This window comes from Ylistrum balloti, unplaced genomic scaffold, assembly GCF_031769215.1.
Source record: "Ylistrum balloti isolate Yb309-2 unplaced genomic scaffold, AGI_CSIRO_Ybal_v1 Utg370812, whole genome shotgun sequence".
Classification (NCBI taxonomy): Eukaryota; Metazoa; Mollusca; class Bivalvia; order Pectinida; family Pectinidae; genus Ylistrum; species Ylistrum balloti.
In genome coordinates, this window is record NW_026782470.1 from 31,759 (window position 1) to 57,351 (window position 25,593).

Consider the following 25,593-nt stretch of genomic DNA (forward strand, 5'->3'; position numbering starts at 1 on the left):
CGTATTAATTATTAGGTTACTAAAGTTAAGATAGGACAATAAATCGACCCTCCTCCTGGGAACATGGACAAGAATGTTTAAGTTCAAGACACTTAAACTTTCTCCGTTTTCTATACTGGCATTATCAGTGGTTGTTCCTGGGGAAATTAACGGTCAGGTTCTCCATTGGAATCACGTCAATGTCTTTAATGGTTCTAACACACACAGCAACACCGTGTGTATGGATGTAAGCGTTGCCGAGAGCCCAGTACTCCCCTAACGCTGAGCTAATTTTGGTGATTGCTTGTTGAGCATGCTTTGAAGGTCGCCGCGATGAGTATGCTGAGGTTACGCGGGAAGCCACTGTTGTATATCTTATTCTTCTCTTCTTCTCTCATGTGCCCTACTTAGACTTTAGGTCCGCCGGTTAAACCGTTACCAAAGAACCATTGATTATGGAAGCCTTTGTATGTAACCTTGTTATAGAGGTTTGGTCAAACTTGGCTCGTTTGATTTCCCATTCCAATAGGCGGACAAATTGCCCTAGTAAGGCCGGCAGCTACGATTTTACCACACCATTTATCGCTCAAAGGAATACTTAAATTCCAGCTACATTTATATCCATGACAAGGTTCTAAATGGTGCCATTACAGATTCTGATGTTCTGATACTTTACGTAGTAATAATGTTAGTTAACTGGGACATCAGTCATAAGTGAAAATGGTAATAAAAAATAGCGGTATAGTGTATACATCGTAGTAGTAACATCTCAGTAGAGTGCTTACACCCATTTAGTGAGAACATTGTAAACTTAACATTGGTGACACGGTTAGGGAAAAGTTTTAGTGATTTAGTGTGAACATTGGTAACACGGTTAGTGAAAAGTTTTAGTGGCGTAGTGTGAACATTGGTAACACGGTTAGTGAAAAGTTTTAGTGGCGTAGTGTGAACATTGGTTACACGGTTAGTGAAAAGTTTTAGTGGCGTAGTGTGAACGTTGGTAACACAGTTAGGGAAAAGTTTTAGTGGCGTAGTGTGAACATTGGTAACACGGTTAGGGAAAAGTTTTAGTGGCGTAGTGTGAACATTGGTAACACGGTTAGTGAAAAGTTTTAGTGGCGTAGTGTGAACGTTGGTAACACGGTTAGGGAAAAGTTTTAGTGGCGTGGTGTGAACATTGGTAACACGGTTAGTGAAAAGTTTTAGTGGCGTAGTGTGAACATTGGTGACACGGTTAGTGAAAGGTTTAGTGGCGTAGTGTGAACGTTGGTAACACGGTTAGTGAAAAGTTTTAGTGGCGTAGTGTGAACATTGGTAACACGGTTAGTGAAAAGTTTTAGTGGCGTAGTGTGAACATTGTTGACACTATTAGTGAAAAGTTTTAGTGGCGTAGTGTGAACATTGGTAACACGGTTAGTGAAAATTTTTAGTGGCGTAGTGTGAACATTGGTAACACGGTTAGTGAAAAGTTTTAGTGGAACATTGGTAACACGGTTAGTGAAAAGTTTTAGTGTGAACATTGGTAACACGGTTAGTGAAAAGTTTTAGTGGCGTAGTATGAACATTGGTAACACGGTTAGTGAAAAGTTTTAGTGGCGTAGTATGAACATTGGTAACACGGTTAGTGAAAAGTTTTAGTGGCGTAGTGTGAACGTTGGTAACACGGTTAGTGAAAATTTTATTTTTCTGCGGTTCTCTAACAAAGATTTTACTTTCACAATCGGTCCTGTATTAAAGATTCATTTTCACCATCGGTCCTGTATTAAAGATTACTTTCACCATCGATCCAGTGTTAAAGATTACTTTCACCATCGGTCCTGTATTAAAGATTTTCATCATCGGTCCTGTATTAAAGATTCATTTTCATCATCGGTCCTGTATTAAAGATTCATTTTCGTCATCGATCCTGTATTAAAGAGTTACTTTCATCGTCGGTCCTGTATTAAAGATTCATTTTCGTCATCGATCCTGTATTAAAGATTCATTTTCATCATCTATCCTGTATTAAAGATTACTTTCACCATCGGTCCTGTATTAAAGATTCATTTTCATCATCGGTCCTGTATTAAAGATTCATTTTCATCATCGGTCCTGTATTAAAGATTCATTTTCATCATCGGTCCTGTATTAAAGATTCATTTTCGTCATCGATCCTGTATTAAAGAGTTACTTTCATCGTCGGTCCTGTATTAAAGATTCATTTTCGTCATCGATCCTGTATTAAAGAGTTACTTTCATCGTCGGTCCTGTATTAAAGATTCATTTTCGTCATCGATCCTGTATTAAAGAGTTACTTTCATTGTCGGTCCTGTATTAAAGATTCATTTTCGTCATCGATCCTGTATTAAAGAGTTACTTTCATCGTCAGTCCTGTATTAAAGATTCATTTTCGTCATCGATCCTGTGTTAAAGAGTTACTTTATTAAAGATTCATTTTCGTCATCGATCCTGTATTAAAGAGTTACTTTCATCGTCGGTCCTGTATTAAAGATTCATTTTCGTCATCGATCCTGTGTTAAAGAGTTACTTTCATCGTCGGTCCTGTATTAAAGATTCATTTTCGTCATCGATCCTGTGTTAAAGAGTTACTTTCATCATCGATCCCGTATTAAAGATTCATTTTCGTCATCGATCCTGTGTTAAAGAGTTACTTTCATCGTCGGTCCTGTATTAAAGATTCATTTTCGTCATCGATCCTGTGTTAAAGAGTTACTTTCATCATCGATCCCGTATTAAAGATTCATTTTCATCATCGGTCCTCTAACGAAGATTTTACTTTCATCACCAATGCTCAAACAAATATTTCACTTTTATCGTCAGTCCTCTACCAGTTATTTGAATATTTATCCTCAAACTTCTAATAAAAAAAATTGAGTTCATCGTCTGTTCTCTAACCATGACCACTCAGTTATCGCTAGTCCTCTGACAAAAGCTCCTTTTTACTTATTTTCAGTCATCTAGCGAAGGGTACACTTTCATTGTCAGTCCTCTACCAATTCATCGCCTGTTCTCTTACCAAGACCACTCTGTCATCGCTTGTCCTCTGACGAAAGCACCTTTTTACTTGTTTTCTGTCATTTAGTGAAGGGTACACTTCCATCTCTAGTCCTTTTATGAATACGTCTCTTTACATTGCAGTCCACTGACAAAGACCTTATTGCGTCTCTCTTTCAGTGGAATGCCTCTTAATCAGTGTTATAAGATCATTGTGTAGATATCATAAACAAACATATTATATTAATGGCACAAAGGTGTTTGTACTTAATGATTGGTAAGTGTGAACTAGTGGTGGGTGTGAAGGTCGTTTGACCACAACAAACCGCGCCACGGAGAGACTGCAGAAACACATATTACGCAACTAAATCTGGACCGTAATGATCTCATTTTCCATACACATCGAGAAACAGTCCTTACACAATACCTCAAACCAGACAATTCTGAACAAATAATCGTTTCTCTGCCCCCACGTTTACCGTTACTATCCAAAAACAAGTATAGGAACAGATGATCATACAAACACACAAGGCACAACTTTTAGGATATGAGCAAAACTTTTGTAATAACATATTTATTGAACAAGCACAATAGTGGTGCATAAATAACAGGTGTTCATTTGCAATTAAGAGGGGGACGTTTGTATAGAAAAAGTATTTAAGTGTGCTACTCTAAGAGATTTGAAAACAAGTGCCTCGTTTCCTTTTGGCGTTCCAGAAGAAAAAAGATCTAGCTGTCGATAATTTCATCTCATCAAGTTTATCATGGTGGGGCCCAGCAGGATTAACGCCTCTCGCTCTGACCAGCCTCCGACAGAAGACATTTGTATTAGGTTATGTCCTTATTGTTCAGGCAATAACAATATTGATTCTCGCTACAAATTTTACTGACAGGTACGGGCGCTCTCGTGCTCATGTGCATACGTAGTTTAGAGGGTCAAGACCGGATTATCAGAAGTGCGGTCCCACCATAATTAGTCCATATATTCCGAGTAGGTTTTAACCTTTCGGTCATAATTAAAGACACGAATATCGTGCAGGCAACTGTATACTTGTATCATGGCATTTCGTAACACAGCTTACACGAATATGGAATCCGCAGATACTTTCCATACGTACATAATAACTGTTTTTTCTCTGAATACAAGATAAATACGTACATGTTAGTTTAATGTACTTTGTCAGACGCATGTGCACATGCTTGACAGTGTCTTTACACCTGCATTTCGCATTGATTTATGTAAATGACGGTATACGTCAGTGTCCTAACAGGTATATCTGAGAACGATGCACAAAAAGTCTGACAGTCCGATGGGAAGGCGAGTATATTGGAATATTTGACAACTCCATATCTGTGCGTGACGGTGTTAACTCTGGGCACTCAACACACACTGAAGCACGTGACGATTGTTGGAGCGAATACTTCATGTTGTCGCCGTATAAACCAAGATCCTGTTTAGTGGTCGTGTTCATGCAATACGTCCTTGAATTACAGTGACGCTCCGGCTCTATTGGCGATAATCGTATTGGGTATCCTTAGTCTAGGTAGGTTCCACAAGATGTCGAGTTCGTATTAGAGCATGGGATGTCGAGTTAGTGTCAGGGAAACATGATATGTCGAGTTCTACGTTCATCCATATATTAATCACCGGAGCTGTGGATTACGTGATGTGAGGTATACCATCAATTGACTGTTGCTGTGCCCATTGTAGTTTACTTTGACCACGCGTGGCTATCTAATTGTGTAAACGTTGCTGAACAAATGGTTTATATAAAGAGAGCGGTACACTGGCTGATCACCTAACATCAGCACGTGTTCCCGTGGATTGCCAACAGTTCAAACATCATACATTGCTGTGCGTCTTTGTTAGAAAAGTTACCTGTAGACGAAATACAGGTGAATATCTGTGGTGATGCACCATTTCGAGATCTGAAATGGATTTAACTGGCTACGTCATCATGTTGGTAAAGACAGAAGACGGATTTGTTAAGTTGTACGGTGAGTACTCCGTGTCGGTCGATGTAACCCTTTTCGATACCACCCTTAAATAAAGTCTTATCATGTCATTTTACAATAAATCGTTTTTTTCTGTATAAACTAAATTCAATTATTTGCTGTTATATTCCAATATTTGTATACTGAATCGATAGTTTGGTCTATTACGATGTAATGCACATGTATATGAATTACAATGTAACCTTCCAACCAAGCAGTCCTTTATAAAATTTCAGTGTTGTATGTGATTTACAGGTACAAGTGATGTAACATACTGTTGTATCTATTATTAAACGAAACAATATCAATATATATTTGACTGCGAGCGCCTCTGGCGGCAGTATAATGGAAAATTGATATGCGATAACTAAATTCTGTTTTTATTTCGCCTCAGTTTTACGTCTCACCAACAGCCAATGTCATATTGAACAGTCCTGACTCTAAAAAAAAGTTAGCAAGTTAGAATTTAGCTAGGGACATATAAATGCCTTGTGATTCAAGTATGTTAAGCTGAATTATTAATGTTGTGAATTTGATAAAGCATTATTCTGTGGAGACATTAGGTGTATTTTACAATCTCTTGAGAATTTTAAATGATAAGCGAGAAAATTAAAATTTGGTTTCTAACAGAAATATTTAACTGTAACAAGCGATGGTTATTTTTGTCCTAGTGGCATTTAATTAAATACCTGTTTTATTACACATATTTACTAGGGTCGAACTCGTGACCTTGTTTTCAAGTCGCATGATAATTTGCTACTTGTATGCTCGAATCATGAATGTCTATCACTGTAACCGATGGATGCTTCATCTTATAATAGAATTCATATCTTCAAAGATTTTTTATGGAACGGAAAATTGTCCTTCTCATTCACTGATCGTTCCTATGTTAAGCTATGCTGGTCCTTCAGTTTCTTCAGTTTTTCTTTGGAATCAACTTGGCAATAGTGCTACAGCGGTTTCTAGAAAGAGAATTAACATCAAAATTTTCTTGATAGTTCTTCTCGTAAACGGCTTCGGGGGTTATAGAGAACCTCTTTCTACTGAATCAGTCAAACAAGGAGCTCGTTTGAAGCTGAACAAATCACAGCTTCACTTTCCCTTTTTTGTCCAGGTTCTCTCTTACTAAACCGTAATATATAGGAATGTATCGGCGAGATCAATGTAACTCCTACCCGTGGAACAAATCTCGCATGGCTTTATGTAGGTATACGTCTACATCAATGTCCTTGATACGATGTTAAGACTTTTCTTTTGCTCTGCAATATCTCTTGAGAGTCCAAAGTGGCTGCCGACAATCAACAATGGCGCGTACCTTAATGTATCACAAGAGCATACACCTAGTGTGTTCATACTATCCGCGTGTTTCCTTTACAAGGGGTTGAATCTGACTATTCATGTAAAATATCTCCCGAGGAGCTTTAAAATTCCTACAGACGGTGTCCAAGGCGCCTCCAGCTGGTTTTATGGTCTCCTATATTCGAAGAAATTTGTAATGTGTTGAATGGACTTCCTACAGATCTGTTCACCATCTTCCACAACAACCAGCTATTAGCCTCTTCTCTCAAGTTCATGTTCTAGACCAGAGGACTCGAGCAGTGCACCTCCTGCCTCAGAATTCGGATGGAATGAATGTCCATGGTTATCAACCAGTATCGCTATTTCTTAAGAAAGACTTGATGGATTTTATTCAAACTCAGTACGTAGGTTCCACTTTGACTCGAGTTGTGATTTTTTATTAGAAAAATTCAATAGCTGACCGGTATGACCTTTTACTGCATACCGACCAGCCTCTCAACTGGTTCACGTTTATCATCACTTCAGATTTTGTTCCACCATCTAAAAATTGTTTTATAATTGTCCAAAAACTACTACATTACCGAACAACGTATAAAAACAACCCAGAAGTTACACGGATATGTACAGGAAAAGCCATTTAATGCCACTAACGGAATGCCTGGAGGATATTGACAAGGAACACGGGATGTGTTGTGGTTACCGGAATCACTTGTATATATGTGTAACGATTGATGAGAATGCTTACATGTGCATGAAATCTTTTCCACGAAGCTACTTAACCGTTGTGTGGACGTTTAAAGAGATTCTGTTCGATAGCAATAACATTCGTTTTCCAGTACTTGCGTGTTCCAGGGAAAGGATTAACCACTCACATCTACACAGTTAAGATAATCTCAACCAGAGAGAAAATTTAAACGCGAAGCTTCCTCGATCCTTATTCCGAAGAAGGAAATGCATTCGTTCAATAGAATTACAGGCACGTTCTATGTGTCAAGATGTTAACGATATTGTTTCCAAAGTTTGACTCGTGTTTAGAATAAACAGGGTGACAAGAAACTAGATATAAGCTTCCACCATTACCGTCGTATTGTAGTCAGAGAGAACACGAACCGTCCACCATTACCGTCGTATTGTAGTCAGAAGGAGAACACGATCCGTCCACCATTACCGTCGTATTGTAGTCAGAGAGAACACGAACCGTCCACCATTACCGTCGTATTGTAGTCAGAGAGAACACGAACCGTCCACCATTACCGTCGTATTGTAGTCAGAAAGAGAACACGAACCGTCCACCATTACCGTCGTGTTGTAGTCAGAGAGAGAACACGAACCGTCCACCATTACCGTCGTATTGTAGTCAGAGAGAACACGAACCGTCCACCATTACCGTCGTATTGTAGTCAGAGAGAGAACACGATCCGTCCACCATTACCGTCGTATTGTAGTCAGAGAGAACACGAACCGTCCACCATTACCGTCGTATTGTAGTCAGAGAGAGAACACGAACCGTCCACCATTACTGTCGTGTTGTAGTCAGAAAGAGAACACGAACCGTCCACCATTACCGTCGTGTTGTAGTCAGAGAGAACACGATCCGTCCACCATTACCGTCGTATTGTAGTCAGAGAGAACACGATCCGTCCACCATTACCGTCGTATTGTAGTCAGAGAGAACACGAACCGTCCACCATTACCGTCGTATTGTAGTCAGAGAGAGAACACGATCCGTCCACCATTACCGTCGTATTGTAGTCAGAGAGAACACGAACCGTCCACCATTACCGTCGTGTTGTAGTCAGAGAGAGAACACGATCCGTCCACCATTACCGTCGTATTGTAGTCAGAGAGAACACGAACCGTCCACCATTACCGTCGTATTGTAGTCAGAGAGAGAACACGATCCGTCCATCATTACCGTCGTATTGTAGTCAGAGAGAGAACACGATCCGTCCACCATTACCGTCGTATTGTAGTCAGAGAGAGAACACGAACCGTCCACCATTACCGTCGTGTTGTAGTCAGAGAGAACACGAACCGTCCACCATTACCGTCGTATTGTAGTCAGAGAGAGAACACGATCCGTCCACCATTACCGTCGTATTGTAGTCAGAGAGAACACGAACCGTCCACCATTACCGTCGTATTGTAGTCAGAGAGAGAACACGAACCGTCCATCATTACCGTCGTATTGTAGTCAGAAGGAGAACACGATCCGTCCACCATTACCGTCGTATTGTAGTCAGAGAGAGAACACGATCCGTCCACCATTACTGTCGTGTTGTAGTCAGAAAGAGAACACGAACCGTCCACCATTACCGTCGTATTGTAGTCAGAGAGAACACGATCCGTCCATCATTACCGTCGTATTGTAGTCAGAAGGAGAACACGATCCGTCCACCATTATTTTGTCATCACTCGCCTGTATACTACATTTAAGTGACATGCTTAAGTTTAATGAAGGGAACGTGCTGTAATGAGAAGAGACAAATTCTCCCATAAAGAAAATCGTCGTAGGGCGTAATGTGATTTCTAGGTCCCCGCGGTATTAACAACGAAGCCTGCGTGACATCGATCTAGCTATTACACAATTAAAAGTTTTACCTCGCCGTGAAAACGTCAACCTCTCACTCAGGTCTTCTGTACAGCAAACCACGAGCATTGATGTGAACCAACTTGTCTTATCTTCTCAAATGTAGATAGAGATGACAAATGTGTAGTTGAACATCAGTTATATTGCTGTCATGTCTGTAAAACTAGCTATTGTCAGTTCTTACTACCCAATCATTCAACCAATAACCGAACTCCCCAATCAGTCATTTGTCAAACAACCAACTATTTATTATCAACCTTAATACAATATTCAACATCCCTACATTCCCTAATAAAACATTCAAACAAAACCCGAACAACCATTTATTATCAACCTTAATACAATATACAACATCCCTACATTCCCTAATAATACATTCTAACAATATCCTATTTTGTTTTTTTGTTTTGTTTTTTTTTTTTTTTTGAAGTCGCCATCATATCAAAAAAATCATCTCCCCAGATATGGCCACATTAATATCGGAGAAACATGGAAACCAAATTTCCTTTTGTGCAAAAACATTAAACATTTGACCTTTATCACCACGATAGTATTGATTAAAATGATCCCTCCTGGCCACCACAAACAAATCAATCCAAATAAGTAATGCCAGGTTCTCAAATGAGACCAAGCAAACACGCCTAGTTTCATATCTCAATGAGATCACTATGACGACCGTTTAAACTTTATCGTTTAATTTTTATCAACCTGCGTCTTTTGAAACCCTGTGTTACGGGTTTATATGTCAGTTGACGACTTCATGTGCAAAAATCGTGACAATGGAAACGGGCCGTTGAATAACCGCGACATGTAAACACCATAGGTTGGGAATGCAGGAATGTTACTATCCAGAAATGGAAAATTCACAATAGGGAAACTGAAATCATCACGGTTATCATACATCTTAGTGGTGATAAGCGGTTTATATAGAAGATTGTGTCGTGTACTTAGTGAGTATATACATTTTTGTTATTTAAAGACAACACGTCCTAAATATATATATATGAAGGTGAAAATAAACAACCCTGCAAGGTCTTTGTGACATCTGTTGATGAGCTGTTTGATTAATTCAGCCATGCATAAAAGCAAAAACAAGCCAGCCAGCAAAGACATTTTGTTCTATCTACTACCTGTAGAATTCTAGAGTTGACGGGGCTCTTCCTCGACAAAGTACCCTCTCTACTACCTTTAGAGTCCTTGAGTTGACGGGACTCTTCCTTGACGTAGTATCCTCTCTACTAGCTTTAGAGTTTTTGAGTTGACGAAACTCTTCCTCGACACAGTATCCTCTCCACTAGTTGATGGAACTCTTCCTCGACACAGTATCCTCTCTACTACCTTTAGAGTCCTTGAGTTGACGGGACTCTTCCTCGATACAGTATCCTGTCTACTACCTTTAGAGTCCTTGAGTTGACAGGACTCTTCCTCGACACTGTATCCTCTCTACTACCTTTAGAGTCCTTGAGTTGACAGGACTCTTCCTCGACACAGTATCCTCTCTACTACCTTTAGAGTCCTTGAGTTGACGGAACTCTTCCTCGACACAGTATCCTCTATACTACCTTTAGAGTTCTAGAGTTGACGGGGCTCTTCCTCGATACAGTATCCTGTCTACTACCTTTAGAGTCCTTGAGTTGACAGGACTCTTCCTCGACACAGTATCCTCTCTACTACCTTTAGAGTCCTTGAGTTGACGGAACTCTTCCTCGACACAGTATCCTCTATACTACCTTTAGAGTCCTTGAGTTGACGGGGCTCTTCCTCGACACAGTATCCTCTGTACTACCTTTAGAGTCCTTGAGTTGACGGAACTCTTCCTCGACACAGTATCCTCTCTACTACCTTTAGAGTTCTAGAGTTGACGGGGCTCTTCCTCGACACAGTATCCTCTGTACTACCTTTAGAGTCCTTGAGTTGACGGAACTCTTCCTCGACACAGTATCCTCTCTACTACCTTTAGAGTCCTTGAGTTGACGGGGCTCTTCCTCGACACAGTATCCTCTACTACTACCTTTAGAGTCCTTGAGTTGACTTGAGTTGACGGGGCTCTTCCTCTACACAGTATCCTCTCTACTACCTTTAGAGTCCTTGAGTTGACAGGACTCTGCCTCGACACTGTATCCTCTCTACTACCTTTAGAGTCCTTGAGTTGACGGGGCTCTTCCTCGACACAGTATCCTCTGTACTACCTTTAGAGTCCTTGAGTTGACAGGACTCTTCCTCGACACTGTATCCTCTCTACTACCTTTAGTATCCTCTCTACTACCTTTAGAGTTCTTGAGTTGATAAGACTCTTCCTCGACATAGTATCCTCTGTACTACCTTTAGAGTTCTTGAGTTGACGGGGCTCTTCCTCGACACAGTACCCTCTCTACTACCTTTAGAGTTCTTGAGTTGACAGGACTCTTCCTCGACACAGTATCCTCTCTACTACCTTTAGAGTTCTTGAGTTGACGGGGCTCTTCCTCGACACAGTACCCTCTCTACTACCTTTAGAGTTCTTGAGTTGACAGGACTCTTCCTCGACACAGTATCCTCTCTACTACCTTTAGAGTTCTTGAGTTGATAAGACTCTTCCTCGACATAGTATCCTCTGTACTACCTCCATAATTCTGGCGTCGATGAGACATTTTCTCGACATTTTGTCATCTGTTCTACCTTCTGGAATGGGTGGGACCATTCTTAGAGATTGTGTTACTAGTTCTACCTGCTGGAATGGGCAGGACCATTCCTGGATATTGTGTTCCCAGTTCTACCTGCTGGTGTGGGTGGGACCATTCCTGGGCATTGTGTTCCCAGTTCTACCAGCTGGTGTGAGTGAGACCATTCCTGGAGATTGTGTTCCGAATTCTACTTTCTGGAGTCGGTGGGACCCTTCCTGGGCATTTTGTTCCTAGTTCTACCTCTTGGTGCGGGTGGGACCATTCCTCGATAATATGTTCCCTGTTCTAACTTTTGGGTCTGACGGGTCCCCTTTGTCGACATTAGTCTTGCTGAGTTGCCTGACAATAAACAATGGCGTAACGCCATATTACGTTGTCTCAGCATGCTGCCCGAAGTGACATGGATGTAGTAGTTCGGGTAGCTTTCAGAATATTTAATTTAATTCTATATTTAACATTCTTAATCAGTTTCCGTTTATTTTTTTTATATAAATTATGTTTAAGGTATTTAACCTTTAATACAAGCAGAGATATCTTCTATACGTGTGAACAGCCACTTTGCGTGATCACTTGTTAGTCCGTGCGAGCACACACTATGTCTGTGTTTGTTAATATATTTACTGGAGAAGTACGCCAGGTTTTACGAACTTCATCACCACCAAATGCTGCTGTGTACATTTCGATCCAATACTGATTTGTGGAGTTAATACCCTTTCCGTACTTAGAGTGTTATAAAATCACCCATTTCCCAACCATTTCCATAAAACTTTTGCTACCAGTCTGTAATGTCTTGGCATCAGTTCTCCTTGCTTTCTGTGATGTGTTGAGTCTACGCCCTTACATGTATGTTCCGTGGCCGTGGGAAAGTAGTCTAGTTCAGCAGACTTACAGTTACAAAACAATTTCAATAAAAGCTAGTAGGGTTACGACCAGTATAAAAAAAGTTTCCAATCAGCGGTCGCAATCTTTGGCATGGGTTACAAGCATTACCTACCTCGCCTTCTAGCGATTATCGATAATCACGATTCTGGGCAACTGTAAGTGGTATGGAGGATTTGAACAAGGGTTGAATTGTATGAGACAGTGTTGAACTTTATGTGGTTGTTCTGGTATGTATGCGGAAAACATGGTCTGTGTATGTGGTTGGGTTGGTCTGTATGAAACTAAACAAACATAAAGAAGAAAGGAATATTGAGGACTTTCTGTGTAATGTGAATGGAAAAGACTCGCTAGGGCATTTCAGTAATATACTTGTATGTGTGACTAGTTAGTCCTAGTATGTTGTCAGTATAATGTGACCTGGTGGGTTACATTGAGGACTGGTTAATCTAAGTGTATGACGGTAAGGATTTGTGAGTCTGTTTTTAGTATAATGTGACTAGGTGGGTTATATTGAGGACTGCTTAGTGACTTGGTGAGTGACGATAGGAACTGGTTATCCCGTTGTCAGTATAATGTGACTGGAGGGTGGCAATAAGGACTGGTTAGTCCGTTGTCAGTATAATGTGACTGGAGGGTGACAATAAGGACTGGTTATCCCGTTGTCAGTATAATATGACTGGAGGGTGGCAATAAGGACTGGTTAGTCCGTTGTCAGTATAATGTGACTGGAGGGTGACAATAAGGACTGGTTATCCCGTTGTCAGTATAATGTGACTGGATGGGTGGCAATAAGGACTGGTTAGTCCGTTGTCAGTATAATGTGACTTGGTGAGTGACGATTGGAACTGGTTATCCCGTTGTCAGTATAATGTGACTGGAGGGTGGCAATAAGGACTGGTTAGTCCGTTGTCAGTATAATGTGACTGGAGGGTGACAATAAGGACTGGTTAGTCCGTTGTCAGTATAATGTGACTGGAGGGTGGCAATAAGGACTGGTTAGTCCGTTGTAAGTATAATGTGACTTGGTGAGTGACGATAGGAACTGGTTATCCCGTTGTCAGTATAATGTGACTGGAGGGTGGCAATAAGGACTGGTTAGTCCGTTGTCAGTATAATGTGACTGGAGGGTGACAATAAGGACTGGTTAGTCCGTTGTCAGTATAATGTGACTGGAGGGTGGCAATAAGGACTGGTTAGTCCATTGTCAATATAATGTGACTGGAGGGTGACAATAAGGACTGGTTAGTCCGTTGTCAGTATAATGTGACTGGAGGGTGGCAATAAGGACTGGTTAGTCCGTTGTCAGTATAATGTGACTTGGTGAGTGACGATAGGAACTGGTTATCCCGTTGTCAGTATAATGTGACTGGAGGGTGGCAATAAGGACTGGTTAGTCCGTTGTCAGTATAATGTGACTGGAGGGTGACAATAAGGACTGGTTAGTCCGTTGTCAGTATAATGTGACTGGAGGGTGGCAATAAGGACTAGTTAGTCCATTGTCAATATAATGTGACTGGAAGGTGACAATAAGGACTGGTTAGTCCGTTGTCAGTATAATGTGACTGGAGGGTGGCAATAAGGACTGGTTAGTCCGTTGTCAGTATAATGTGACTTGGTGAGTGACGATAGGAACTGGTTATCCCGTTGTCAGTATAATGTGACTGGAGGGTGGCAATAAGGACTGGTTAGTCCGTTGTCAGTATAATGTGACTGGAGGGTGGCAATAAGGACTGGTTAGTCCGTTGTCAGTATAATGTGACTGGAGGGTGGCAATAAGGACTGGTTAGTCCGTTGTCAGTATAATGTGACTGGAGGGTGGCAATAAGGACTGGTTATCCCGTTGTCAGTATAATGTGACTGGAGGGTGGCAATAAGGACTGGTTATCCCGTTGTCAGGATAATGTGACTGGAGGGTGGCAATAAGGACTGGTTAGTCCGTTGTCAGTATAATGTGACTGGAGGGTGGCAATAAGGACTGGTTAGTCCGTTGTCAGTATAATGTGACTGGAGGGTGGCAATAAGGACTGGTTATCCCGTTGTCAGTATAAGGTGACTGGAGGGTGGCAATAAGGACTGGTTAGTCCGTTGTCAGTATAATGTGACTAGAGGGTGGCAATAAGGACTGGTTAGTCCGTTGTCAGTATAATGGGACTGGAGGGTGGCAATAAGGACCGGTTAGTCCGTTGTCAGTATAATGTGACTGGATGGGTGGCGGTAAGGACTGGTTATTCCGTTGTCAGTATAATGTGACTGGAGGGTGGTCGTAAGTACTGGTTAGCCTGTTGTCAGTATAATGTGACTGGAGGGGTGGCGGTAGGGACTGGTTGGTTTGTTGCCATTACAGTGTGACTAGGGGGTTGCCATGCTTCCGTGTAAAGGTTATGTGTTATGACACTGTAACAGAGTCCTTAAATGTCCCTTGGGATATTATATTGATAAAACTTTGGCTGTTTGAATGACGTCAAACAACAAACTAAGATGCCGAATTTGTTTATGATGATTCTAGAAATGTATATGTATAATTTGCAGGTATATATATATATACTTTTTTTGACATGGTTTTCATCCCCACACCCACCCAGTCCCCACCCCTCCCCGACTCTCTTGCAAGTCTGTTTATCTATCATATCAGTTTGTTGTAAAACATGGTCCTTACGGTCCAAAGACACTCGATCAAGTCTTCCGATTGACTGCCATTAACAAAATGGTTTACCGATATTATCTACTATGACTGCGCATGTGTCAGAAATAAAAGGATAATATTGGCAAATTGACTATGTCGAACAAAGGAAACATACAAGAGATGGTACGAGCACACATCAATGCATTTAATTTGCTAAATCACATTGTCCTTGCAAAGTCCTGCAATTTCACGTGTTGCTTGACTACATTCATCGTATATACACGCTAGAATTGGAAATAAAATACACGACGGACTTTCCTGCACCAGCCGCTTTCCTCGATCTTTTCCTACAATAAAACCAGCACGGATAAAAACACCACGATGTTTTATAGTTATAACCCAGCTTTTTTATCATACGATGTTTACATGTCGCAAATGATTCAGTATTCAAAGACTTGTACTTCACTTTTTCCTTGAAATATGTCTACAGCTAACAGACAACACGGGGTTTCGAGAGATGCAGATTGCGGAATGCTACTGGGACGTAATGTGGGCAGAACCATGATCTCACTGGAAACTGTTGTTTTTCCTTTTGTGATACGAAGTTAAGCTATCAGCCTTGTTCTCATCTGAGGTCGCGATGTACTTAATTGGATTGGTCAATATTTACAAGGCAGGTGTAGTCGATAAAGCTGAAGACGAACACTTAGCTATATTATCTCTGTATATTTTAATAATCTGTCAAAATCTTCATATGTTCATATTTTGTCCTAGTTTCGTCGAATTTGAGTGTAGATTATGATTCCATTGACGTGTTTGCTGCTATTGCCCAATTTATGCTTCAGATATTTTTTTTTATAACTTTCTTACCTTTTTATATCCACTAACTCGTGCAACAGATTACTTTCATTTAGATATAGAAAAAAACAAATCCTAACATAGTTAAAATATTTTATACTTCTCGAAAACGTAGTTAACGCTTAGCCCAACGTTAAATCCATAACTTGTAGGCGATTGTGTCACAACTGTACAACTTCCGTCTGATAACAGTGTTGTCTTGTCATCGTATTCATAAACAGAGTTGTAACAAAGCATTAAGTATCAGTGGGCGCTATCAAATCTAATTATTACATCTCTCGTCAACTACTACAAGTCTTTCGGTCCAAATTGCTTTTAATTAACGACGTAAATTACAAAAATGATATCTGTGTCGTGATAATTCACTCTGTGGGGATCAATAATTGCCAGCTCAGTGAAATAAACACTGCCGACGTAATTTCTGAATTAATTCGAATCAATTATTGCCTTTCCATAAAACGTGTTGTAAGTTGCCTGTAGCTGTCCTATCGCTGCGCCCGTCGTCATTCCTCACTATGACAGATGCTTGCTGTAACAAGACGAGGCTCATTTTGGAGAATTGATCTGATCTTCTAGTCCGAGTGCTCATCACCAAGAAGATGAATTGGAAGTAGTGTGTACTTCACGTTTATCTACACTCAATAACGAGTCCCCGGGGGACAGCCACAAAAGCTTAGTCAGCTCCAAATCATGAATTCCAGCGGCGCGTCTCTTTCAACAACTCCTTTGGTTGGAAACATCACATTAAGCAATTATAGAGGATCGTGATTTGTGTCTATGAGTATGACGTGAAGCCGGACTGACTATTAGATCACATTCCGTATATGTCCTTTGTCCGCACCATTGTGGCACCAATGTAACACTTCGTAACAGAGAACATTCGAGCTCAGAAGTGTTTTGATTGAGTTGCAGATTTCAGAAACTAGTCTGTTTTCTGACGAATGGATTGCCCGTTAGCCTCATAATCCCATTAGAACCAATCTGTGTGTTTCTGAAGTTAGTTTTAAATACTGACGTGAATTAAAGGCAATTCTTTTTTTCAATAGGAAACGGACCAGATTTAACTTAAAGACGTGAATTCTAGTCATCATTCTATAACACCATAATAGTTGAGATTGTAGTGATCGTCTTAAACCATTTAGGTAAGGGTACACTCACAGTGTCAAATAATCAAATACATAGCTCAAGTTTTTGTTCAATACTGATCCGAATAAACCAGAGGAGTCGCTTCTACAAATTCGGTCCTACAAATTCGGTCTTATAAATTCACACTAAACAGATCAACGCTAGAGTAGTCTCCATTGGTCCTACTCGTCCACACTAGACGAGTCACCACTACACGTCCACACTGGACAGGTTACCACAAGAGTAGTCACCACTGGTCCTTCTCGTCCACAATGGACAGTTTACCACTAGAGTAGTCACTCCTTGTTCTACTCATCCACACTGGGCAGCTTAGCACTAAGGTAATTAACCCTGGTCCTACTCGTCCACAGTCGATAAGTTACCACTAGTGTAGGCACCCCTGGTCCTACATGTCCACACTGGACAGTTTACCACTAGTGTAGGCACCCCTGGTCCTACTCGTCCACACTGGACAGTTTACCACTAGTGTAGGCACCCCTGGTCCTACATGTCCACACTGGACAGTTTACCACTAGTGTAAGCACCCCTGGTCCTACACGTCCACACTGGACAGTTTATCACTAGTGTAGGCACCCCTGGTCCTACATGTCCACACTGGACAGTTTACCACTAGTGTAGGCACCCCTGGTCCTACATGTCCACACTGGACAGTTTACCACTATTGTAGGCACCCCTGGTCCTATATGTCCACACTGGACAGTTTACCACTACTGTAGGCACCCCTGCTCCTACACGTCCTTACTGGACAGTTCGCTAATAATTAGGCACACCCGGTCCTACACGTCAAGTTCGCTAATCATGAGTCACCCCTGGTCCAACATGTCCACACCTGACAAGTTAGCTCTAGTGTAGTCATCCCTGGTCCTACACGTCCACACTTGACAAGTTAGCTCTAGTGTGTTCACCCCTGGTCCTACACGTCCACACCTGACACGTTAACTCTAGTGTAGTCACCCCCGGTCCTACATGTACACACTTGACAAGTTAGTTAGTGTAGTCACCCCCGGTCCTACATGTACACACTTGACAAGTTAGCTCTAGTGTAGTCACCCCTGGTTCTACGCGTCCACACTTGACAAGTTAGCACTAGTATAGTCAACCCTGGTCCTACATGTACACACTTGACAAGTTAGCTCTAGTGTGTTCACCCCTGGTTCTACGCGTCCACACTTGACAAGTTAGCACTAGTATAGTCACCCCTGGTCCTACACGTCAACACCTGACAAGTTAACTCTAGTGTAGTCACCCCTGGTCCTACACGTCCACACTTGACAATTTAGCTCTAGTGTAGTCACCCCTGGTCCTACACGTCCACACCTGACAAGTTAGTTCTAGTGTAGTCACCTCCGGTCCTACACGTCCACACCTGAAAAGTTAGCTCTAGTGTAGTCACCCCCGGTCCTACATCTACACACTTGATAAGTTAGCTCTAGTGTGTTCACCCCTGGTCCTACACATCCACACTTGACAAGTGAGTTAGCGTAGTCACCCCTGGTCCTACACGTCCACACCTGACAAGTTATTTAGTGTAGTCACCCCCGGTCCTAAATGTCCACACCTGACATGTTAGCTCTAGTGTAGTCATGCCTGGTCCTACACGTCCACACCTGACAAGTTAACTCTAGTGTGTTTACCCCTGGTCCTACACGTCCACACCTGACAATTTAGCTCTAGTGTAGTCAACCCCGGTCCTACATCTACACAATTGACAAGTTAGCTCTAGTGTAGTCACCCCTGGTTCTACCCGTCCACACTTGACAAGTTAGCACTAGCATAGTCACCCCTGGTCCTACACGTCCACACCTGACAAGTTAACTCTAGTGTAGTCACCCCTGGTCCTACACGTCCACACTTGACAATTTAGCTCTAGTGTAGTCACCCCTGGTCCTACACGTCCACACCTGACAAGTTAGTTCTAGTGTAGTCACCTCCAGTCCTACACGTCCACACCTGACAAGTTAGCTCTAGTGTAGTCACCCCTGGTCCTACATGTCCACACGTGACAAATTTACTCGTCCACACCTGACAAGTTAGCTCTACTTTAGTCACCCCCGGTCCTACACGTCCACACCTGAAAAGTTAGCTCTAGTGTAGTCACCCCCGGTCCTACATCTACACACTTGATAAGTTAGCTCTAGTGTGTTCACCCCTGGTCCTACACATCCACACTTGACAAGTGAGTTAGCGTAGTCACCCCTGGTCCTACACGTCCACACCTGACAAGTTCACTCTAGTGTAGCCACCCCTGGTCCTACACGTCCACACCTGACAAGTTAACTCTAGTGTAGTCACCCCTGGTCCTACACGTCCACACCTGACAAGTTAGCTCTAGCGAAGTCACCCCTGGTCCTACACGTCCATACTTGACAAGTTCACTCTAGTGTAGTCACCCCCTGTCCTACACGTCTACCATTGACAAGACACCAGTTGTTCTACACATGCCTGAAAACCAAGTCCCTACAGTTGTACTCCATACTTGGTTTTATTGCTGGTCATGATAAGCGGTCCACAGAGCTGGAAGAGTTATCTCTCTTTGTTTCATTTAATATGATTTAATATGATTTAATTTGATACATAATGAACGCAGGCATTAAGCCTCTGTGTTCATATCAATAAATAACATAATAATATATATACTTTCCCTCTATTTCAGGCTCCCCAGCAGATCGTTCAGATTTGGAAATCGGAGATGAAATTTTAGAAGTCAACGGTCAAAATCTTGATCACAGCACTCATGCCGATATAATATCGTTTATTCATTCGGTAAGTGAAAATATGATTTCAACTTACAACAGATTACGGAGAAACAGTGTGATAATAACAGATGATGTGGTAACAGTATGATAACAACAGATGACGTAGTAACAGTGTGATAATAACAGATAACATAGTTACAGTATGATAATAACAGATGACGTGGTAACACTGTGATAATAACAGATGACATAGTTACAGTATGATAATAACAGATGACGTGGTAACACTGTGATAATAACAGGTGACATAGTTACAGTATGATAATAACAGGTGACGTGGTAACAGTATGATAATAACAGGTGACGTGGTAACAGTATGATAATAACAGATGACGTGGTAACACTGTGATAATAACAGGTGATAATAACAGGTGACGTGGTAACAGTATGATAATAACAGGTGACGTGGTAACACTGTGATAATAACAGATGACATAGTTATAGTATGATAATAACAGATGACGTGGTAACAGTATGATAATAACAGTTGACGTGGTAACACTGTGGTAATAACAGATGACATAGTTACAGTATGATAATAACAGATGACGTGGTAACAGTATGATAATAACAGATGACGTGGTAACACTGTGATAATAACAGATGACATAGTTACAGTATGATAATAACAAATGACGAAGTAACAGTCTGAAAATAGATTACTAAATCGATAAATACAAATTGAATTCTTGGAGAAATGTGCATGTACCATGCTGTTGATCAGCGTATTGTACCAGAAAATCCTGTAGAAAAAAATGCATATCGGGTCCAAAGATGAAACGGTAATTCACGTAACGAGGTGCTGAAAATTAGATGAAGTATGGAAGATATGCTATTTCACAGAAGATTTGTGATCAAATCTGAAAAGTAAAAATACATACATTGTTTGTACGTTATAAAGTATTATCCAGTTCCAGTCAGCCTAGTAGAATGGGCAAGCATTTTATGCATTTAGTGTACGTCTATTACTCGCGTTTAAACAATGATATCCTATACACTGCGAAAGAAAATGTATTTGCTGTGATTTTATTTAATCGGGCTTCGTATCCGCTAGTTAGAGTTATTCCCCTTGGCACAGAGTTGCCATATATAGTCAAACGACGATCTGTAGAACACAATAAATAAATCAGTATTCTCTATCAAAATATGTAGCAATTTTGGTCAGAGGTCGTAAGAAAGAAGGTTTAAGTGGTCAACGATATTTAGAAAGATAATATTACGAGATAGGCAAGCATTGTTCCTCAAGGGAAAGTATTTTTCTTGCCTCTATGTGTATTTAGGAACATATCTGTCTTTCCTATATGTGTACATTTATTTAGGAACGTATCGTTCTAGTCTATATGTGTATTTAGGAACATATCTGTCTTGCCAACATGCGTATTTAGGAACGTATCTTTCCTTCCTAAATTTTTGTTTAGGTTTACATCTTTCCTAGCCTATTTGTGTATATAGGGACGTATCTTCTAACCTATTTGTGTATGTAGGAACGTATCTTCTAGTCTATGTGTGTATATAGGAACGTATCTTCTAGTCTTTGTGTGTATATAGGAACGTATCTTCAAGCCTATGTGTGTATATAGGAACGTATCTTCTAACCTATGTGTGTATATAGGGACGTATCTTCTAACCTATATGTGTATATAGGAACGTATCTTCTAGTCTATATGTGTATATAGGAACGTATCTTCTAGCCTATGTGTGTATATAGGAACGTATCTTCTAACCTATGTGTGTATATAGGAACGTATCTTCTAACCTATGTGTGTATATAGGAACGTATCTTCTAACCTATGTGTGTATATAGGAACGTATCTTCTAGCCTATATGTGTATATAGGGACGTATCTTCTAGCCTATGTGTGTATATAGGGACGTATCTTCTAGCCTATGTGTGTATATAGGGACGTATCTTCTAACCTATGTGTGTATATAGGAACGTATCTTCTAGTCTATATGTGTATATAGGAACGTATCTTCTAGTCTATATGTGTATATAGGGAAGTATCTTCTAACCTATATGTGTATATAGGGACGTATCTTCTAACCTATATGTGTATATAGGGACGTATCTCCTAACCTATATGTGTATATAGGGACGTATCTTCTAACCTATATGTGTATGTGTGTATATAGGAACGTATCTTCTAACCTATATGTGTATGTGTGTATATAGGAACGTATCTTCTAACCTATATGTGTATATAGGGACGTATCTTCTAACCTATATGTGTATATAGGGACGTATCTTCTAGCCTATGTGTGTATATAGGAACGTATCTTCTAACCTATATGTGTATATAGGGACGTATCTTCTAGTCTATATGTGTATTTGCGCTGTTTTTGTTTTGCTTTTATATTCAGCGGCATACTTTGCCAATGTTCAGTCTAAAGTCAATAATAATAATAAATAATAACAAAGAAGAAGTTTTAACTAGGGATATAGTTATTTGGAATACATCTTGCTTAATTAGGTTTGCACATGATACAAATATGGCTTCAGGGGCATATATTAAACAAATATCCGGATTTCCCAGTTTCTGCAGATCATTTTGTAATGTCAGTATTCTGTTTTCGGATTTAGATTGTCTCTTTCTCCCAAGCATGCCACATATACACGATGTTTTGTGATTTTAGCTATTGGACGAAACAGACACACTTTGTAGTAAAAACTTAGATTTTAAAAGAGAAGACAAGATGCAGGAGATGTCAACATATAAAGTTGTTATAGAAATTAATAAAATGTCTATGGTGTAAATGAGATTAACTCGAACACTGCTGCGGGAAAAGTGGAACCTTCAAAAAGAAAATTAAAAATAGTGTAAATAAAGAGTTAATCTATGAAAAATTGAAGTGTATGTATACAAGTATATATGGAAATAAGTGAAGTGAAACCGTAGAACTGTAGGTTTATATTTAACCGTTCTGAATTCTCTCAGGATAGATACAATATTTACTGAAAAACTTGCATCGTTTGAGGACTGGTCCTGTATATCTACTGTAACATGAGGGCAGATATAATAGAAATTGTATCGGACTTCAAAGAATACTTGTTTGTAGAAATCAAAATTAACAACAGAGACAAATCAATATAAAAATCAGAAAGTGGTTCACGAGAAAACAATAACATATTACGTACCATCTTGGATACAGACGCAGATCTAGTACACTAACACCTATATAATGATGGGATATTTTAGTTATCCAGGTAAGAATTGGAACAATTTTAATAGAAAATGTGAGAGTACCGACACAGAGGAACTTATATTCAATATAAGTACCTATTTCAACACGTGAGAAAACCAGTCAGATTGAGAGGGGCGGATACCCCACGTGCTACACTTTGTGTTTACTAATGAGGAAAACACGATGTCTAATACTGAACATCAAAGTCCTTTGGGGAAAAGTGAGCACTGCATAATAGCCATGGATTTTAACTGCAACACTTGGATGAATCAAGAACCGTTCGAGACAGGTAAGACGTCCAAAAGGACCAAATTAAACCGGACAACGACAACTGGGACATATTCCACTGAAATATACAGGAAATGGAAGAGAAACATATACTACTAAATACTATAAAAAACACACACAAGATATAAAACTAATGGCTTCCCTGTAGGTAGGAACGCCTTGGGACTTATCAAGAAAAAACATGCACAGGCAAAAAAGGGGGCAATTAGTAAGGAATCGGGTGAAAAAAAGGCCAAAAAAAATGAGAAAACATTTGAAAGGGATCTGTCATCAAAGCAAGGAAATATCCAAACGAAGTCTGGAAATACATCAAGTTCAAATCAAAAATAAAAAAGAATAAATGACCCTCTGTACAGGTAAATCTGACAAAAACACTCCGAAGACAGGTGACGATAAAGAGAAGGTAATGTGTCTTTACTAGAGAGAAGGATGGATATGTACCAGAGAGCGAACAGAAGGACGTACAGTTTATAACGACAGACTTGGAAATTAGTGAAAGGCAAGTGATTACGGGTCTTCAGGAACTAAAGGCAGATAAATCGTTCATTATCAACAATCTACGTCTTAGGTTACTCGAAGAGATTGCGGCTTCAACAGCACCACCACTTACGGTTATTTTCAACCAGTCCCTAGTCACCATGGTAAAGTGAACCGAGAATCATTTCACGATTATGGTGAAATGAACTCACTATGGTAAAGTGAAGCCGCTTTATACTTTTTTTTCTATCGGTGTTTCTTAAATAACAAGGATGGGGAAATATAAGGTGGGCAGAGGAGGTTCACTTCACCGTGGCCATGGTAAAGTGAAACATTACACTATTTTCGTACTAATTCATTTTTCACCATTTTTTTCCAATCGTCTAACTGGAAAAGATATCAGCCAATCAGGTCTCATTAAATATGGACAGAATTTGCAGATATTCAAACTTGAACAAGGGGTTAACGTAACAAGTTTACCAAGCAAGTCCCACCATTATTCATTCGTCCCTTCAAAAGATAACGCGTGGAAAGCATTCAGTTAGGGTGCCGAAAGATATCATCCAATCAGGTCACATAAAATATGCATATAATTTGCCGATAATCGAACCTGAACTTGGAAGTAAGGTAGTAAGTCTACAAAGCAAGTTTCCTAAAAATCTTATCATTCCCTCAAAGAAAAGCGTGTAGAACAATCGTCAGTATAGTGATTTAAGAAATCAGTCAAGGGATTAAGGTAACAAGTGTACCAACTAAGTTTCATCAAAATCCTACCAGTACTTCAAAAGATATCATGCGGAAAGCAGCATCCGAGAGTGAAAGAAGCCTCATTAAATATGTACGGAATTTCAGGTTAATCGAACTTGGCCAAAGGATTAAGGCAACAAGTGTACCAATCAGGTTTCATCAAAATCTCGTCTGTCCTTTTAAAGATATATGGAAAGCAGCATCCGTACGGACGGGCGGAACCCATTTGAATATCTCCGCAAACTTCCTTGGGTGGGGAATAATTATAAAGTTGCTTCACTTTACCATTAGTAGGAGGGGTGTATGTGAATAGGTCCAGATAAGTTTGATATACAAGAAGGGGGACAAATGTGAGACAGGGAACTATAGGCCTGTGAGCCTTACTCATAAGACAATGGGGACACTGTTGGGTCATCAACACTTTATTGGAGGAGGACAGTTCGGCTTCCTACCTGGTAGAGCAATGTCATTGCAAATGTTAGAAATTATATACATGTATATGCGAACAGAAGCGATAGAAAATGGTATACCAGTGGACTGTGTATACATGTATTTAGACTACATGACAGCCTCTGGAACGATTCCCCGCAACCGATTGTAAAGCAAGCTAAATGTTACCAATTTCCAGACCAGATGCCACCATGGATAAGTAGTTTCAATAAACAAGGATACCAGCCGGTGTCAACAAATGGAGAGCATTCAGATTGGTCAACTGTGGTGTCTGGAATCTCACAAGGGTCAGTTCTCAGACCCATTCGTCATGTTCTTCATTGATCTACCCGATCTAGTCAGATTATACATGTTCCTATTCGCACATAAAAAAATAGGATTATAGATAGGGAAGAAGACTGAGTTACCCTACAAAAAGATCTGGTTAGTATGGAAGGATGGAGTCAAAAATTGCTTCTAGAAGTACATCCTCAAAAATGTAAACATATGTATATCGGCAAAATATATCGATCACCATTTCCTCGCCAATACGAACAGCGAAAAGGATAAAGGTATACAGGTGGGTTCTATTATCACCTTTCAAGACCACTTAAATGAGTACAAAACATTAGTGCGTATTAATCTAGATTTGGCAAGCTGTGTTTGGTCGCCATATATAGAACTA

The 25,593-nt window shown here is 40.3% G+C and overlaps 1 protein-coding gene across 1 annotated transcript in view; it reads left to right on the top strand.

The window, feature by feature from the left end:
• The first annotated feature begins 4,907 nt into the window (after window positions 1-4,907).
• The window catches only part of LOC132558698 (protein PALS1-like), a 46,835-nt gene continuing 26,149 nt past the window's right edge, over window positions 4,908-25,593 (top strand). Inside the window, exons 1-2 of the mRNA XM_060223292.1 lie at window positions 4,908-4,971; window positions 19,683-19,792. Coding sequence (XP_060079275.1) covers window positions 4,908-4,971; window positions 19,683-19,792 — 174 coding nt within the window. The remainder of the gene's footprint in view (window positions 4,972-19,682; window positions 19,793-25,593) is intronic.